The sequence below is a fragment of the Sceloporus occidentalis genome, unplaced genomic scaffold (genome assembly GCF_023333645.1).
Source record: "Sceloporus occidentalis isolate IW3139 unplaced genomic scaffold, rSceOcc1.0.p SCAF_1, whole genome shotgun sequence".
Taxonomy (NCBI): domain Eukaryota; kingdom Metazoa; phylum Chordata; class Lepidosauria; order Squamata; family Phrynosomatidae; genus Sceloporus; species Sceloporus occidentalis.
Genome location: NW_028316981.1, coordinates 268,189,585 through 268,207,421, shown reverse-complemented (window position 1 = coordinate 268,207,421; position 17,837 = coordinate 268,189,585). Strand labels below are relative to the sequence as shown.

The following is a 17,837-nucleotide window of genomic DNA, read 5'->3' as shown; positions in this document are numbered from 1 at the left end:
TCGAGATATAGGGGCTGTACAGATGGGCTGCAGGGTGCCTCCCCTTTTGCCCAGATTGGTGCCACAGCAGCCACATGAAGTGGCATCGATCCACTCCCTCTAGGGAGCAAAAAGAAGCTGTGCACGATGTGTGTCATCATGACATGTGCCGTGTGGATGGGCGCACACCAAGATGGTGCCTGGGTGATGCAGTGAGGGCTCAGAGGATCGAACGCTCTACACTCACTGTGTGTATAGGCTAGCACAAAGTGCCGGTCTGTACAGCCTCATAAAGAAGGACTGGGAAGTAGATTAAGAACATATAGAAGATCAAAGACACTAATGCAGGTAAAATTTTAAGCTAGGTTAAAAGCAGCAGAGATCATTCTGAATTCTGGTTTTTCTTTCAGGTTTGTTTGTTTTTTGATGACTGAATACATTTCCTTTTATACTCTACACAATTTGCTCTACATGTAACTATCGAAAAATGCTACAGTTTTTAAAGATCCAATGTAATCTGAAAAGGAGCCTGAAATAAGTTTCATTCTAAAACACAGCACTCAAATGAAATAAATATACATTTGTGAAGCTTTACGTTAGCAACTAATTATTTCTCGTGTCTTCCCAAACACAAGAGAAACCTCTGCACGAGTTCTTCCATCCAGCAGTCAGGAAACTGGCTGTACCTTTTTGTCTCCATACAACTGGTTATTATTACACCATAGCAACAGGAAAGGATTTGCTAAAATTAGATTTTCTGTTTGTGTTTGATCTATTTAATTTTGGAATACAGGGAGATGAGAGAAGTATAGTGATCAAGATAAAAAGCAACACTTCACAGGAAATGGCAGATGGGCCAAGCTCACATCAAGTTTTGCAAGGTCTAGCCTAGTCTGTATATCATTCCTATGTGATAAGAGATAATAAGATAGGCAAAACAAATACAGAAAAGGGTAAGGACACAGAGTACCAGTTCTTAGAAAATGATCTGAGTTTCATGACTAAAATGACTTGTTCTGAGAGATGGAATTAATGGGATCATGGCTCCTTGAATAAACACAATGGCATAAATAAATTCCAGGGTTCATCCATCTAGAGCTGGAGCATGGCCTAGTTTTGCCTACAAGGCCACAAAACTAGGCACTCTCTGCCAAACATATTTTAATAACACATAAAGGAAATAACATGGCACATTACAGAATAGTTGAAAGGGACAGAAAGCTAAGGAGCTGGTTGTCATTAAATGACACCCCAGAAAATTATTTTATAAAAAAGGACCCACAGTAGCTCTTGCCACCAAAGGACTACTCCCCTCAAAAAAAGAGAGCTTTTTTGATGCCCTTCCCAACTTCATAATCTGCAAATGGGCAGGCATAAAATCAAACTGAATTTACACCTTATATATATTGAAGTAAGATGTGATTGGAGATGCTTTATGGGACAGAACATCAGAAATCTGTTTCCCAATAAGAAAGAGGCAATTGCATATGTGTGTAACTTGGGAACATCAGACAAATAAATCTAATGCCTTAACACAAACATTTCCTTACAAAAGAAGTGTGTTATATTCAGACAATACAAAAAACTTTTTTTCGCACACTGTCTTATTCTTTGAGGGAAAGTGAGAAATAAATAAATAAATAAATAAATAAATAAATAAATAAATAAATATAGAATACTATTGTGTCTGTATGAGCTAGCATGGTGTAGTGGTTTGAGCATTGGACTAGGACCCTAGAGACCAGGGTTCAAATCCCCACTTGGCCATTGGGTGAGCTTGAGCAACTCACACTTTCTCAGCCTGAAGCGGTGGCAATCAGAAACCCCTCCAAATAAATATTGCCAAGAAAACCCGATGATAGGGTTGCCATAAGTCAGAAATGACTTTGAAGGTACATAACAGGATTATATCTGTCCTCAGTCTTCTCTTCTCTAGGCCAAACATACCCATTTTCCTCAGCTTTTCTTCACAAGATTCTCCCCCCCCCCACACACACTATAAAGTCAAATCCCTTCCATTTTGTCTACCATAATTTCCATAAATCTTTTTTTTTAGTTCCCTCAAGCTGATTATAAACCTGGATTATCAAACTTTAAACCCTAGCAAAGATTTTTTTAAAAAATAGTATTGTTTCAGCACTAAAAATAAAATGTAGTTACCATAAATGTTGGAGTCAACTAATACATGTTTCTGAGAATTTATTTTGCAAGATTGTTTATGGTTCATATCAGATGTATTGATCAACAATTTTTCCATTTTTCTCTAGGCTGTTAATTTCTGGTACATTCTGGTGATGAATGATGAACACACAGATCGGCGCTATCTAATGTTCTTTCTCCTGGGTTGGGGTCTTCCAGCTTTTGTTGTGATTTTACTTTTAATTATCCTACGTGGAATCTACCATCATAATCTGTCACAGATCTACGGCCTGGTGTACAATGATCTGTAAGTATATATATTGTGTGTGTGGTGGGGGCAGGGATTCAATTATAGCTTTACCTGTGGTTTAGAGTGCAACTTGCTACAAGCTGGAACTCCTGAGTTGAGTGAACTACACTTCCTATCACTCTAACCACTGAGGCCAGTGACCATAGTGGTTGGAGATACTTAATGCTTAGAGTTGTGGTCTCATACATTTGGAGGGCACTATACTGGAAAGATCGGAAAGATTCACATTGTTGAAAGAATTGTGGTTCTTAAAATTATTCTTCATCTCCCAGTACAGTGGGTCCTTGGTATCCACTGGGTTTTGGTTCCAGGACCCCCATGGATATCAAAATCTGTGGCTGCCCAACTCCCATTAAATACAATTACATAGTAAAATGGGGTCCTTTGTATAAAATAGCATAATCAAGCTTTGATTTCAAGAATTTATACTTTTTAAAAAATATTTTCAATCTATGGATGTACCTGGATAAGGAGCTCTGACTGTACATTGGGTCCTTGTTATCCGCTGGGTTTTGGATCCCCCATGGATAACAAAATCTGTGGATACTCATGTCCCATTAAATACAATGGCATAATAAAATGGTGTTCCTTATATAAAAATGCAAATACAAGGTTTGCTATTTGGAATTTATACTTTTTTGGAATATTTTCAATCCGTGGATGCTTGATTCTGTGGATAAAAAAATCAGCGAATAAGGAGGGCCAAGTGTATTTGGTACCATAAGTCTCAATATGTGGGAATGCATTTCATTTATGATACTATATATCAAAAGAGTCCACATCATCCTGAGAGGATTTATAAATACAATGGAGATGACACTGAATGAGAAAACAAAGCATGCTGAGCCATACTTTAAAATTTTCCTTTCTCTCAGGTAGGGACATTTTGGGAACTGCAATATTCACTCAAATGAACTTCAGAAACTGACAGTTGACCAGTATCACTCATGTCCACCAGGGGCAGGGAGATCTTGCAAAATTGGTGTGGTACTTTTTGAAAATCAATTTTTAAGTAAAAATTGTAATGGCTTTTGTCTCCCTCCCCACCAAATACAATAATGATCAATGTGCTTGATACACACAATGTGCTGAAATTCTTCATCACTGTAAAATGCTTTTTAAAAAAAATAGCAGTCAGCAGATGATGTAGTCAGTTGCTACTTTGAAACATTTGACAATTTACTGGGCATTTCAATCACTTGAGGTTTAATCTGACTGTACATATCCACATTTTCTGCAGACTTGTTCCTTCCTTGATGCATCAATTTCCCCCTGTATATACTTTTTATGTTTATGTCCTGAATTAAGTTTAACACTTAGCCTTGCTGATCTGTGACTCATCCTTTGCTTTGCTCTTTTCGTATTTGATATCTCCTTCAGCCTTTCTCATGGGCATATCTGCAGGTATTACATGTTGAATTCTGAGTCAGGTCTCTCCATAAAGGTGTTTATAATGTATCAGGTTTATTTAACAATGTTATATACAACTCTTTGGTTGTGCTCTAACATACATGCATATAGCAGGATTTCTTCTACTCCAGAGAGAGCCCTAGGTGAGAGTTTGGCTCATACTTGAGGAAACATTTGATGATTAACTCACTGTTCCTGTACGGGAGGGGCATAAGAAAAGGGCTTGATTAGCAATGAAGAACTAGAATGGTGGGAGTGAGAAAAAAGATGGGGAGGGAGGGAGGCAGGGGGGAGGGAGGGAAGCTTTGGCAGTGTTGGTCTCATCTGAAACCCTGCTCAAGCTAATATTTCTTTACCTGATAAAATGTAAAGTTATATCACGTTTGCTGTATTAGCCTATGTTGAAAACACTGCCCTTTGGATCCTATCTATTATCAACATGTTCTTCTGTAAAATAATGAATACATTTATTGATCTAGTTGACAAACCTCACAAAAGAATATGGATGAGTACCAGCACCAGCCTCTTCATTAGGCAAAGCGAGGTGGTTGCCTCAGATGGCAGAGCACCAAGAATAGAAAATTACATCTCTTCTGAAGGGCCTCTGTTGAGCTTGGCCCTCCTCCCTCCCTCAGGCTTCCTGACCCTGCTTCACTCCATTCCACACTTTCTTTCATATCCCTTGTACCATGTGCCTTACCACTATGCCTCTAACTCTCTTTCCCGTCTTCCTCTCACCATGCCTCACTTCATGCTACACTATAAAGCACTGCCAGCTGCACAAATCATGCAGTGCTGCTTTAAACACAGGACAGGCATATGGTTGTGGCGGTGGCAGCAATTCCACTGCAACTGTGAGACCTAGAAGCAGGGAAGAAGGAGCAGCTTGCTCCTTCTGCCCCAGGAACTTCAAATATACACCCAGGTTCACCACCCATGGTCAATCCATGGTTGGAACAGTGTTGTGACCAGGAGCCATCAGGCTGCCCTTATGCAGCTGGGAAAGGCATTCTGCAATGGGGTATGGAACACTAACATATGCAATGTTGCCAAACAAAGTGCTTACAAAGCGGTTACACTGACATAACTCACCTATAGGGTTTTAGCCAAAGACAGAACACTTCTTCTTCATGGTCTCTGCGAATCACACAAATGGGTTATTTCTGCGCATGCGCAGCAAACTCGGAAACTTCTAGAATCTCTGGGCAGAAAGTCATGTAACTTTCTGCAGTCTCTTTGCAACTTTTTGGCGGTAGCCCCGCCCATCCCGTATATAAGGCCCCTGGTGGCCTGCTCCTCTTCAGTTCCTTCATTCCGCCACGTTAGCAGCTCGAGGAACTTCGCTATTGTTGTCATTGGATTGAATCTCTGGCTATTGACTCGGACTCCCTTGATTCTTCCTGCACCGCGGACTTGACCTTGGACTGGTAAACGACCTACGACTTGCTCCGGAGGACCACTTCATGGCCTCCTTTAAACGGTGCACTAATTGCGGGGTAAAAATTCCCATCTCGGACGGCCACGACAAGTGCGTCCTCTGCCTTGGTGAAGCCCATATTCCAGGCACCTGCACTCATTGCAGAGCCATGACTTCCCAGGCTTTGAAAAACTGGGACCAGAAACTCAAAGCGTCCCTCTATGACAAGGTTTTTCAAGCGGGAGCCTCTGGAGAGCCTGCCCACTCGTCCTCCACCTCTGCTTCGGCCCATTTGGAAAAGCCGGACAAGGCCTCCAAAAGGAAGCATGGAGACAAGCAAAAGCCTTCTAAGTCCTCCAAGTCAGACCAGGACTCGAGGCGCACCAAATCGGCTTCCCCATCGCCTAAGACCCGACGGAAAGGGCCCCCGAGCACAATCTCGGTGCCTCCCCCCGTTTCGAGGCTCTCTGCGACACCTATCCCAGAGGTAGTCTCGGGCTCTATCCCTCCGCTGCTGGAACCGAGGATTCTGGTCTCGTCTCACCTGTCCGTCCCGGACAAGGATCTCCAGATCGTGGACTTTAGACCAGAGCTCCGAGTCCGAGGGCGAAATCCCGGACTCTGATGCCACGCTTTCGCCTCAGAGACGCAGATGCCCTTCTCCGTCTCCAACCCGACCTTAGCCTCAGAGGCGCAGACAGGCTTCCCCATCTCCAACCCGGTACAGACACCGCCAAGCGCCTCCTCAACCTAGGGATAGAGCCGCCCTTGGCGCCGAAGCTGATGAAGCGCTAACTGGTGACTCCACTCAGCGCTACCATCCCGGAGAGCCCGTGCAGCGCTACCATTCCGATGAGCGCTACCATCCCGATGACTCTACTCAGCACTACCATCCCGACCGTGACCACATCCGACCCGATCGGGCCCTTTTTGACACCTACCCCGATCTCATTTACGACCACCACACAGGTCAATACTTGCTTCCGGTTGATCCGGGTCATCTACGGTGCAATCTACCCGGCCCAACAAGAGTGAGACCCCATTCTCCTCAACCAACTTCCTTCTCCAACGTCGACGAAACGGGCAGGATGCATCACACCAGCAGAGATCCATCTCCCTTGAGTCGGGGTGCAAGCAGATCCCCCTCAGGGTCACGCTCCCGTTCTCGTTCTCTCTCTCCACCAGTTGACATTGAGCAGCCGTTATCCTTTGGGCTTCCTGACGCACCATCGCCCTTGGACGGCGCCAGATCTTTTTCGGATAGGGTAATCCGTATGGCTGATGCCCTCAAATTGGAGGTCTCCCACTCTGAGGAGGACGCCCTCGACCCTGTAGAGCGTCGGATCCACAGCTCAGCCCCAGCTCCTCCTTCCCTGGCCTTCCTGCCTTCACTCGAGAAGATTGCCAAGAGGTTGTGGGAGACCCCTGCCACCATCTCGTCTACCTCCAGGAAGATCGAGAATTTATACAGGGTCACACCATCGGGACCGTCTTGGCTTTTCAACCATCCAAAGCCAAACTTTGCAATTGTGGAGGGATCTCAGACCTCGTTTGCTGCCCGCCCGTCCTCCTCCCCTGTGGATAAGGAGAGTAGGAAGATTGACGGCCTAGCCAAGAAGTTTTACGCGTCGGCGGCGTTGGACATCAAGATTGCCAACTATGCCGCCTGCATGGGCGCTTACGTCCAACTCTTGATGGAGAAAATGGATCCTGTCATCAGCGAGTTGCCGGACGACAAGAAGAGAATCATGGCGGCGCTTCGTAACAAAGTTCACCTTGTTGGGGGACAACAGATAATTTCCGCCAGGCACTCCACAGACTGTGCCTCCAAGATCCTGTCGGCTCAGTGGCCCTCCGCCGTTATGCTTGGCTCCGCTCATCAGATTTGACTCCCCAGGCCAAGTCCGCAATTGAAGACATGCCCTTCGATAACTCGGGCCTCTTCAACAAGGAAACTGACGAATGCCTCAGTTTCCGTTACAGGATGAAAACGGCCGCCAGGAAGCACGGGATGTCGACCTCAACAACTAGAACACCCCGGCACAGATACGGTGGCCAACGCTCTTGATACCAACAGAACCAACAACGTTTCCAACAACAAGACCACCAGTTCCAGCCCCAAGACAGGCCCTCTCACGGCAGACCTTCTTAATCCCCATCAGCCCACCAGGACCGGCGACTTCCATCCCAGCCGAGATTCCAGCAGGGATACAAGAAAAAAGATGCAAGAGGCAAAAAAAGGTTTTGAAGCTCCCTTGCGCACTTCGTCACTCCATCCTCAGATAAATTAGGGCCCTTCTTCGACACCTGGGCCTCTATCACCACAGACTCTTGGGTCTTAGACATCGTTCGACGGGGTTATGCCCTTGAGTTCACGGAGCTCCCAACTACCGGAGCTATTAATTCCACCATCCCCTCGGACACCCTTCTTGACGAAATGCGCTCTCTCTTACAAAAGGGCGCTATCGAACCCGTAGACCCCTCTCGGGCCCGATACTGCTTCTTCTCCAGATACTTTACCGTCCCGAAAAAGACTGACGGGCTCAGGCCAATTCTGGACTTACGTCAGTTGAACTCTTTCATTTCTTACAGACGTTTCAGGATGATAACCCTTGCTTCTATTTTACCACTCTTACAGAGAGATGCTTGGTTTGCCACACTGGACCTGAAGGACGCTTACTTCCACATCGCAATACGAGAACAGCATCGCAGATTCCTCGCGTTTGCCATAGGCACGGACATCTTTCAATACAAGGTCCTACCATTCGGCCTTTCGTCAGCGCCAAGAGTCTTCACAAAGTGTATGGCTCCAGTCGTTGCCTATCTCAGACAAAAAGGAATCACGGTCTTTCCTTACTTGGACGACTGGCTGTTCACCGCGTCATCCAAGGACACGCTATCGCAACAGATACAGTTTGCTCAAACACTTCTGGACTCTCTCGGCCTCCAAGTAAACTTGGAAAAGTCAAGCCTCACGCCTTCCAAACAGATCGACTTCATTGGAACGATCCTGGACTCACGAACCTCCAGGGCATACCTGCCCCAGCCCAGGTTCCTGGCTCTATGCACGGCCATCTGGGCCTGCCTCGGCAGACGCCGTCTCAAGGCTCGAATCGTTCAAGTGGCCATGGGTCACTTAGCTTCCACAACCTTTGTCACCCTATGGGCAAGACTCCGACTCAGACCTCTACAGTCCTGGTTCCTCTCCGTATTCGATCCCATCAGGGACCCTCCAAACAAGATGCTCACCATCCCAAGGAAGGTGCAGAGCTCGTTACGTTGGTGGCTCCAGCCCGACAACGTTTGCAATGGCATGCCCTTTGTGTCCCCACAGCCAGACATCACACTGACGATGGACGCGTCGCTTCAAGGCTGGGGTGCCCATGTTGCAGGCCTAACCATCAAGGACAAGTGGACGCAATCAGAGATCAGCCTCCACATCAACGCATTAGAGATGCTGGCAGTCCAAAAAGCGCTCAGAGCATTCCAAACGCTCCTCTGCAACAAGGTTGTCCTCCTGCTCACCGACAACACCACCACGATGTACTACCTCAACAAGCAAGGTGGCACAAAGTCGACGACACTGCTAGACATTACTCTCTCCATCTGGGACTGGTGCATAACGCACGGTGTCCTGCTACAGTGCATCCACCTTCCCGGAGACCAGAACGACCTGGCAGACAGGCTAAGCAGATCCCCATCCACATGTCACGAATGGATGCTCCACCCAGAGGTGGCCACTTCCTTGTTTCACCGTTGGGGCACACCTGCAGTGGATCTCTTCGCATCACCACGGAACACACAGGTTCCAGCGTTTTGCTCTCGGACCTGAGGCTCAGGTTCGTTGGGGGATGCCTTCCAGTTCAGATGGACTCACGGATTGGCCTACGCCTTTCCCCCCTTTCCTCTCATCACGAGGGTCGTGGCCAAGATGATGTCAGACAGGACCGACGCGATTCTGGTCACTCCGTGGTGGCCCAGGCAACCATGGTTCGCCCCGCTTTTGCAACTCTCCAACAGAGACTTTCTCCGACTCGATCCCCGGCCCGACCCCCTCTCGATGCACGACGGACGGATCCTCCATCCCGACATGATGTCCCTTCCATTGGCAGCATGGAGGATTCGGTGCTGACGTCGTTACCGACGAATATACAAGAGGTCCTGCGGGCGGCTTGGAGGCCCTCCACACAGAGTTCCTACCGTTATAAGTGGGACAAGTTCAGGACCTTCCTGGGGGAAAAAGATGTCCTTCCTACACAGGTGTCCATTCCAATTGTTTTGGAATTCCTTATGTCTCTTGTAGACTCTGGGCTTTCTTTAAGTTCAATTAAAGGCTATTTGTCAGCTATTTCCTCCCATTATCTGTTTGATGATAAAACATCCCTGTTTAGCAACCCCCTTATAAAAAGGTTTTTGAAAGGGTTTAGCAATCTCCATCCCCCTTGCTCTAGCCCGGTTCCGGCCTGGAGCCTAAATCTTGTGTTATTTTGGCTATCAGTCAAACCCTTTGAGCCTATGGCGACTATTGATCTGAGACTACTAACTTGGAAAACTGCATTCCTAGTCGCCTTGACATCTGCCCACCGGGCTGGTGAACTTTGTGCCTTGCGGGCGGATCAGCCTTATCTTCGATTCCACAGGGATAAGGTAGTTCTCCGTACCGACATCTCCTTTTTACCTAAAGTGGTGTCGGCCTTCCACATCAACCAGGACATTGTGCTGCCAACACTTGCACCGAACCCATCCTCCGATGAAGAACGTCGGATCCATGCCTTGGATGTTAGAAGGGCTCTTGCCTTTTATTTGGACAGGACCTCTGGCTCAAGAGCCTCTAACTGACTCTTTGTTTGTTACTCTGAGGCTAAAAAAGGGATGCCCGTTTCCCCTCAGAGGTTTTCTAAGTGGGTAGTGAGTGCCATTCACCTGTGTTATGAGCTGGCGGGTAAACCCTGTCCCGAACGGGTTCGGGCTCATGCAACTCGGGCGGTAGCGACATCCTCTGCCTTTTTGATGGGGATCCCTCTGGAGGATGTCTGCAGGGCTGCGGTCTGGTCACAACCTCTGACATTTGTGAAACATTACAGGTTGGATGCCAGGGCCAGGCAGGATGCAGCCTTTGGGAGGGCAGTGTTACTTTCTGGTTTGCACTAACCATGCTCAGGTTTTTTCACTGTTCACTCTATCTCATGTGTTAATAAAGTTGTCTACTCTAATTCAGACACTCCCTTCTCCTTGACTTAAGCTTGCTAGTCTACCCATTTGTGTGATTCACAGAGACCACGAAGAAGAAGGACAGGTTGCTCACCTGTGACTGTGTTTCTTCGAGTGGTCATCTGCGAATTCACACAAACCCGCCCATCCATCCCCTCAGTGTCTGCTCAATTGACTACGCTTGTTGCCGCGCTGTTTAGCGGCTCATTCGGAACTGAAGAGGAGCGGGCCACCAGGGGCCTTATATACGGGATGGGCGGGGCTACCGCCAAAAAGTTGCAAAGAGACTGCAGAAAGTTACATGACTTTCTGCCCAGAGATTCTAGAAGTTTCCGAGTTTGCTGCGCATGCGCAGAAATAACCCATTTGTGTGAATTCGCAGATGACCACTCGAAGAAACACAGTCACAGGTGAGCAACCTGTCCATCTACTTTCTGAACACAATATATGACAATCATGATAATTTTGGACAAAAATAAATGTACACAAATCCATGGGCATATTTGAAAAAAAAACACAACTAAAAAATTGTACACTTGAAAAAAGCGCACAGCTGCTGTATTAGAGAAGCTATATATTAGAAAAAATTACAGAATTGCTGATAAATTTACGGGCAGGAAGAAAACTGTTTGAAAATAAATGAAAAGAAGAGTAACGAATTTTGATTTCCCTAAAAGTGATTAAGACACCTTTCATTTGATCTATCTTTTTAAGATATTGCCTGCATCTCCAGATATATAGGTCAACAAAAGGGAGAAATATGACAGATATCTTATGTACTAAAAGGGAATTATAGATTTTTTGTGTACTACACATAGTTCATTTTTGATTTTTTTAAAAAAAACAGTACTTCTTTCACATTTATTTTAGAGACTTTGCATCATCTTATTTATTCTGTAAGCTGCCAACAGCTCTTATTTTCAAAACCACAGCAGGTAGATTTATTAAAACCACAAACAGTTTGACGAGTTAGGACTGGAAATGAAACAAATTGGCCATTTAAAAAAAAGTCCTTCATACTGAAAAAGGAAGTTCTGAAAAAACTTTGAACAGCTCACCACAATTACCTGTCATGCTATATGTTTTAGTGCAGCAGTAATTTTGGTTTTACCATAAAAATAAAAGTAATGAATTTTATAAGTTCATTGAAAAGGAACAAGCAATGTTCAAAACAGTTAACTTTCAAAAAGGTTAGTTAGGATAAGAATTATTTGTTTTTTCTTCATGGTCTTTGTGACTCACATGCTTGGATTATCTGTGCCTGTGCAGTGCATTGTTCAGAACCAACCGTTGTATAAGCCTTTTGCTGGTAGCTCCACTGAACCTCAGCTCTTTGCTGCCCAACCCAGGAAATAAAGAGACCAGACACAGAAAATGGGTTTGGAAAGGGCCAGTTTACTAAATTACCTTTTTACTGTTATCTTAGAAGAACTGCAACTAAAGGGGAGGGGGATTGGTTAGCATGGGAGAAGCTACAGCAGCTGATCCCTTCCTCAGACCTCCTCTACAGCTCCCCCAAGGCAATACCCCCAAGCCCCAAGGGTAACCCAAAAGCTGGGTTATTCCCACATCAGGAAGACCAACCAGAAAGTTCCTCCCCCAAGCCCCAAGGCTTAAAGAGAGGGTTTATCCTTCAGGCCAGCCTCAAGAGAAGCCTCTTTCTCTGCCTTCGCCTGTCCCAGGACTTAAAGAGGCAGTTGCAGAAACCTCCCTTTCACCAAAGTGGTGACCTAGGTGCTCAATGAACTCAAAATCTCTCCCCCCTCAATCAGCCACAGAAAAGGAGCAAGTGTCAACTTAGCCCCTATCCCCCACTAGGCTAGATAAAACATCCCAAATCTCTTGTTGCAGACCTCCCAAGAAAATAAAATTCCCTAAATCAGATAAATTAACATGGTCAGGTGTAGCGCTCTGGTCACTGAAAAATACAATTTCAGGATGTGGCAAATAGTGGCCCAAACCATGTTACAAGGCATTCAGAATTTCCCTATTGGCTCTACACCTAGCCCTATCCAACAAGTGAGGGTTGCCCTCTCCTTTGCAAACTTGACGAGGAAGCATGGCAGACCACACAATCTCAACCAGTAGCCATTGAACTTTGATGGCCTTAAAATCATGAACTGCTTGGAGAATCAAGACCTTGCCTTTAAGCAACCCCAAATCATTACCACCCAAATGTATAACAGGAGCATGGGGAGGAGGCCCACTGCACTCCTCAAACAATAACCGCAACAAGCCATGCCAACGAGGGCCTCTTTTACCATGCCACACTAACATAGCACCATCACTCAACCCAAGGTATGCTCCAGAGTGGCTCATACGAGCCTGATGGGCCGCCCAGTACACAATGCTGTGACCATAGATCATCACATGATGCTTTGCCAGCCACAACCTGGAATCTGTAAAACAGAACATAACAGGTTAATAAACTAGCCTTTGAACATAACTGAAATAGGCAGATGACTTCAATGTCCAATCCACTTGATGCCATGCTGAAACCAGCTGCAGAGGCTATGGAGACAGCACCAATATTTATTTTTTATTTATTTATATGAAAGGAATGAGTAGTGAATTTACATCTGCTAATGCCAAAGAAGATAAGAGCCTTGCAGGTGACTGCCCAAAATTGATATTTAGTGAGGGGAGAAAAGTCAGAATGAACAAATAACAGACCAGGCTTGACACCCCTGGCATGTATGAAACTTTGGAGTGCCCTAACAGGGCAAAGCTCTGTCTCTCTACACATTTCAAGCAATAACATGTTTCCTCTACAATGTTAATCAGTCTTAGATGGTCTGATGGTCAAAACCACAATGTTAGAACTAAATTGCAAATCTCTGAACTCCAGTGCCTTTCCAGACTTCTCCATTTTAGAATCGCCACCAATTCACCAATTTGCAGTGTGCCGAAAAAGGTCCTCAGAGCTTCTGCATGAAAACAACAAAACCTCATATGGTGTGAGACAAACCTCCAGCCAAACTAGAGCTAAGCCTCTCAGAATATCCGGTGACAGAAGTGAATGAACATCAGCTGTAGCCCCCACTCCCTTGACCAGCCTTCCAGCATCTTCTAAATCTGGAAATCACCCATGTTCCCCTGGAAGCTGTGTGCCTTCCTCCAAAACGCCAAAGAGGACAGCCTGCCCCTAATAGACTGGGGAGATAAACCTTTGCCGTGAAGAAACACACAATATTGCAATAACTATGAGTTTCAAAGTTGCTCATGGTGGAATGGAAATTGTTGCTGTCAGGAACTGGGACAGCTTTAATGCCTGCTCATATAGGAGAGCCTTTAGGCACAACTCCCTATTTTTATGTGCTTGCCGTGTAAATGCCTTGCATTGAGTACAATATGGCACTCACCAAGGTACAATAAGCAGTGTGACTGACTATCATAGTCAGGAGGTTTAGCTCCACAAACCTCACACTTCTTGAACGAAGATGAAATGGCCGTTGCCAAGGGAAAAGGAGAAAATGTAAGCTGCTGAGAAGATTTTTTTTTAATTTTATTTTTCTTATTTCATTGTATGGACTCTTAAAATTGTTTTTATTGATGATGTTTTAATATTGTCAATTTTTAAAAACTTAAACCTGTTGTAAAGTTTTGCTGTAAGCTGCCTTAAGTTCCAGTTCTGGGAGAAAAGTAGACTATGGCGGGTTACAGACCACCATTTCAGACATCCTCAGGACGTCCCAGTTTGAAAAGGGGGCGTCTCTTCTAGACGCCCCTACTCCTATTACGGACAGAGTCCGTAACAAATGGCAGTGGCCGTTCCATACGGCTGCCGCCATTTTGACGTAGCGGACGCTGTGCGTCCGCACGTCGCGCCCCGGAAGTGATGCCGGAAGTGCGCAACTAGCGCCTTGCGACATCTTTTCTGGGGCCCAGGAAGGAGCGCGATTTTCGCCCTCCTTCCTCGGAGCATCCGGGAGCCGTGTGGTTTGGCCGCTGCGGCTCCCGGATGATGCAAGCGGCGGCGGCGGGAGACCACTGCAATCCGGCGGTATGTAACGCGCCTATAAATCAAATAAATAAGATCAGGAGAGCAGTCATTCTTAGCCCTCACATTTAATAGTAAGAAATGGAAGGGGGTAAGAAGGGGGGGGAGTTGAGTTTAAGGGAGGATTGTGGTGAATCTAGAAATGTAGAAAAGAGAAGGGAAACATTTGGATCAATCTTCAGTGATGGAGTAGGAAAAGAGAACCACTTATGATTAGTCAAAGGAAATAGTGAATGAAAGTCTAGACAGAATATAGATGACAGGGATTATATTGTCTGCTGATAGATAGATAGATAGATAGATAGATAGATAGATAGATAGATAGATAGATAGATTTATTTCCTGCCTTTTTGTCTGTTGCCCGCAAGGAATCTATCCGTGGAACAAACAACAACAAAGGGGCTTACAAAATTGTAAGAATAAAATCAGTGGGGGAAATGTAAAATTTGGTCTTATTGCCAAGGGCCTCTAACAAGAAAGTAATATTGGGAATTGAGATCTAAAACATTTATAACTTGTTTGGAGGCAACAGACCTTAAAACAAAACAAACCCCTTCACCATCCTCTAATATAAACAGGTGTGTAAAACAATAATCTAATCATTTATTTCTTGGGGCAAGACAAGCATGTAAACCCACTGCCTACACTTATGGCTGTCAAATCAGAAGATTTCTGTTGAATATCTGCCTTGTCTCATTAACAGAATCATTTAAGCAGTCTGGAGGGCCCTAGACCTTTTGTTGTGGGCACCTTTAACATCCATACCAAAGTCCCTTTTCTGGTAAAGCTCAAAACTTCGTTAACACATTGGAAGCTATGGATCTGTCCTTAGTTCCCATTTAAATAGTGTTTAATATGGAAAACTAGGGACTGTTGTGCACTGGACAATAGACAGGTGGTCTATGGGTGAAGGAACTTTTTATGATTTATTTGTAATATCCTTGTATCTTATGAAAGAGATTTATGTGACCTTAGACTGAGTGGGGAAGTAACACCATGGTAGGGCCTCTACTTTGCATGCAAAAGACTCAGCTTCAGTACTCATTGCCATTCTCATACTAAGCTGGGAAAGAGAAAAACCTACCTGAAGCCCTGAAAGCCACTCCAGTTTAGACAATATTGAACAACATGGACTACTGGTCTGTCTTTATAAGTGCAGCTTCTGTTCCAAGGCAGCCTTTATTTGTGAGGGAGTATTTTTTTTTCAGGGAGTCCAGGGAGTATTGATGATGAAGCTGTTAGGTAACTATAAAGCACAGATATCAGAAAAGCTGGGTGAGATCCAACAGAACATGGCTTAGAGCTCTTTTGGGAACCTTTTCCATGACAATATTGGCAGCAAAGAAATCTTATTTGACTGCCAGTATAGCCCCTGCTGAATGCTATGTGGCAGATCTGTTCTAGTTAGTTAGGAGATTTGTGTAGCCTCCTATTAATGAATGTATGAAATTATCAAAGGCATGCTGTGACTTACTTGTAAAGCATTTTGAGAACAAACTCATTTCCGTCCTCTCAGATGTCATGTTAGTTCCTGAATCTGTAACGGGAGTCCTCTTAACCATTGCCAATTGCAATGCATAGAGGAAGTTCACTTTATTTCACCTGAAGACCATGTGAAGTGCTTGGAGAGAAGCTCAATGTGCTTTCTCACCCCTTACCTTTTTCTTTTTTTTTCTTTTGCATACATACACCATTACATTTGTTTGCAGAGCTATACCCCTCTCCCTTCTTTTAAAGGGGAATAATTTGATTTATTTCTTAGCCATGTGAATTTGATCTAACTTCCCCTGTGTGCCATCAACATGTTAGGGATGTGCAAGCATGTTGCAAGTCAAGATGAAAAATGTCAAACGTCTCCTTTGAGCAGATCCCTTGAAAATTATAATGAGGAGTATTCAAGGGACTGCTCAGAGGGGACTGAATATATTTATGGTGATCAATTAGAAGGGCTCTTCTCCTGGTTTCCAGTATGGACATGCAGAATGAGATATAGAACACTCTATCTCTTCTCAGACACTAAACCCCATATCTTCTGGTCATACAGGAAGAGTCAACATACACAGCCAACATACAGACACTGCACACTTGCAGAGGGCAAACTTCCTTACTCTGCAAGCATGTAGCATTATTATGTTGCCCATGGTGGGGGAGATTTCTCTTCTTCCCTGCCCAGCAAAGAGATAGGGCAAGCTAGCCAAGGAGAAAGAATGTTTTGTCTCTCAATAGCTATATTGCCCCTAGGCTATATTGCCTACAGGGGAGGAGCTTTCTCAGAGCTTGGAAAAGTTACTTTTGGGACAGGAACTCCCAGAATCACCCAGTCTCTGTGGCCATGATCCTGCAGGCTGGGGGATTCTGAACACTATTATCCAAAAGATTAAATTCCCAAATTCTGAGTTTTTCTTCCGAGATGACCAGTACAGAAATGGGGAATTTCTGCAGGAGCCTTTTTAGGCCCAGTTCTGATGGTTCAGTTGGCTGCACTATTTAATGCTTTGTTTGTCTGGCAGGTTGCCATCTGAGAGACCTTGGCTGTAGGAACCTTTGAAGGTATACATCTGTTATGCATGATTTGCAACATCCAAAGCTCTCCTTTTCTGGGAGAAAGCTTTTCTACCAGGGCAGGCTATGCACCTAAGCAATTCTTTCTTGCTGCTCATTTTGGAGTGGGGAAAGCACCTCTTTTCTGTACTGAGAGCAAATGAGAAGACACACTGCTGAAAGAGGGGTGGAGCATCCCTATCTAGGTAGTACAGCTTTTCCTTACTGCAGAACTGAAGACAAGTGCTGTCCACTCTGTGCTGAGTAACAGAAGGGAGGGATGCTAGTGTGAATCCAATCATACACTTGCCAAGTACCCCTGAGTGAATGTGTGTAGTGTCCCTACTGTAAACCTAATTTACCTAGCTAGCATGATTAACAGCAGTGGTTTAGCGGCAACAGCAAGTGGGGACAGAGAAAAGAATGGAGAGCACCTAACATATTTCATTTGTGGATGCGTGAATATGGCTACATATTTAAAGACCTCAGCCCTACCATAAGATATTTTTATGAATTCCTTCTTCATTTGTTGGGCTGGAACTGCTATACCATATATACTCAATTATAAGTTGAGAATTTTTTGCCCCAAAGTAGTCTCCAGAATCCTGGGTAGACTTATGCAAGGGGCAATAGGTCTTTGACCAAGCTTCTCCCCAACTGTGCTGCCTCCACAGAGGAAGCCCAATGAGGGACAGGTTTCCCAGGGTGAGCCTTCACCCTGGAGACCTCTCCTTCATTGGGCTCCCTCCTCAGAGGAAGCCCAGCGAAGGACAGGTTTCCCAGGGTGAGCCTTCACCCTGGAGACCTCTCCTTCACTGGGCTTCCTCTGA

At 45.1% G+C, this 17,837-nt stretch overlaps 1 protein-coding gene across 1 annotated transcript in view; it reads left to right on the top strand.

The window, feature by feature from the left end:
* Positions 1-17,837, top strand: part of ADGRV1 (adhesion G protein-coupled receptor V1) — a 361,649-nt gene that overhangs the window by 260,086 nt on the left and 83,726 nt on the right. The window contains exon 85 of the mRNA XM_089483154.1: positions 2,247-2,425. Within this exon, the coding sequence (XP_089339280.1) occupies positions 2,247-2,425 (179 nt within the window). The remainder of the gene's footprint in view (positions 1-2,246; positions 2,426-17,837) is intronic.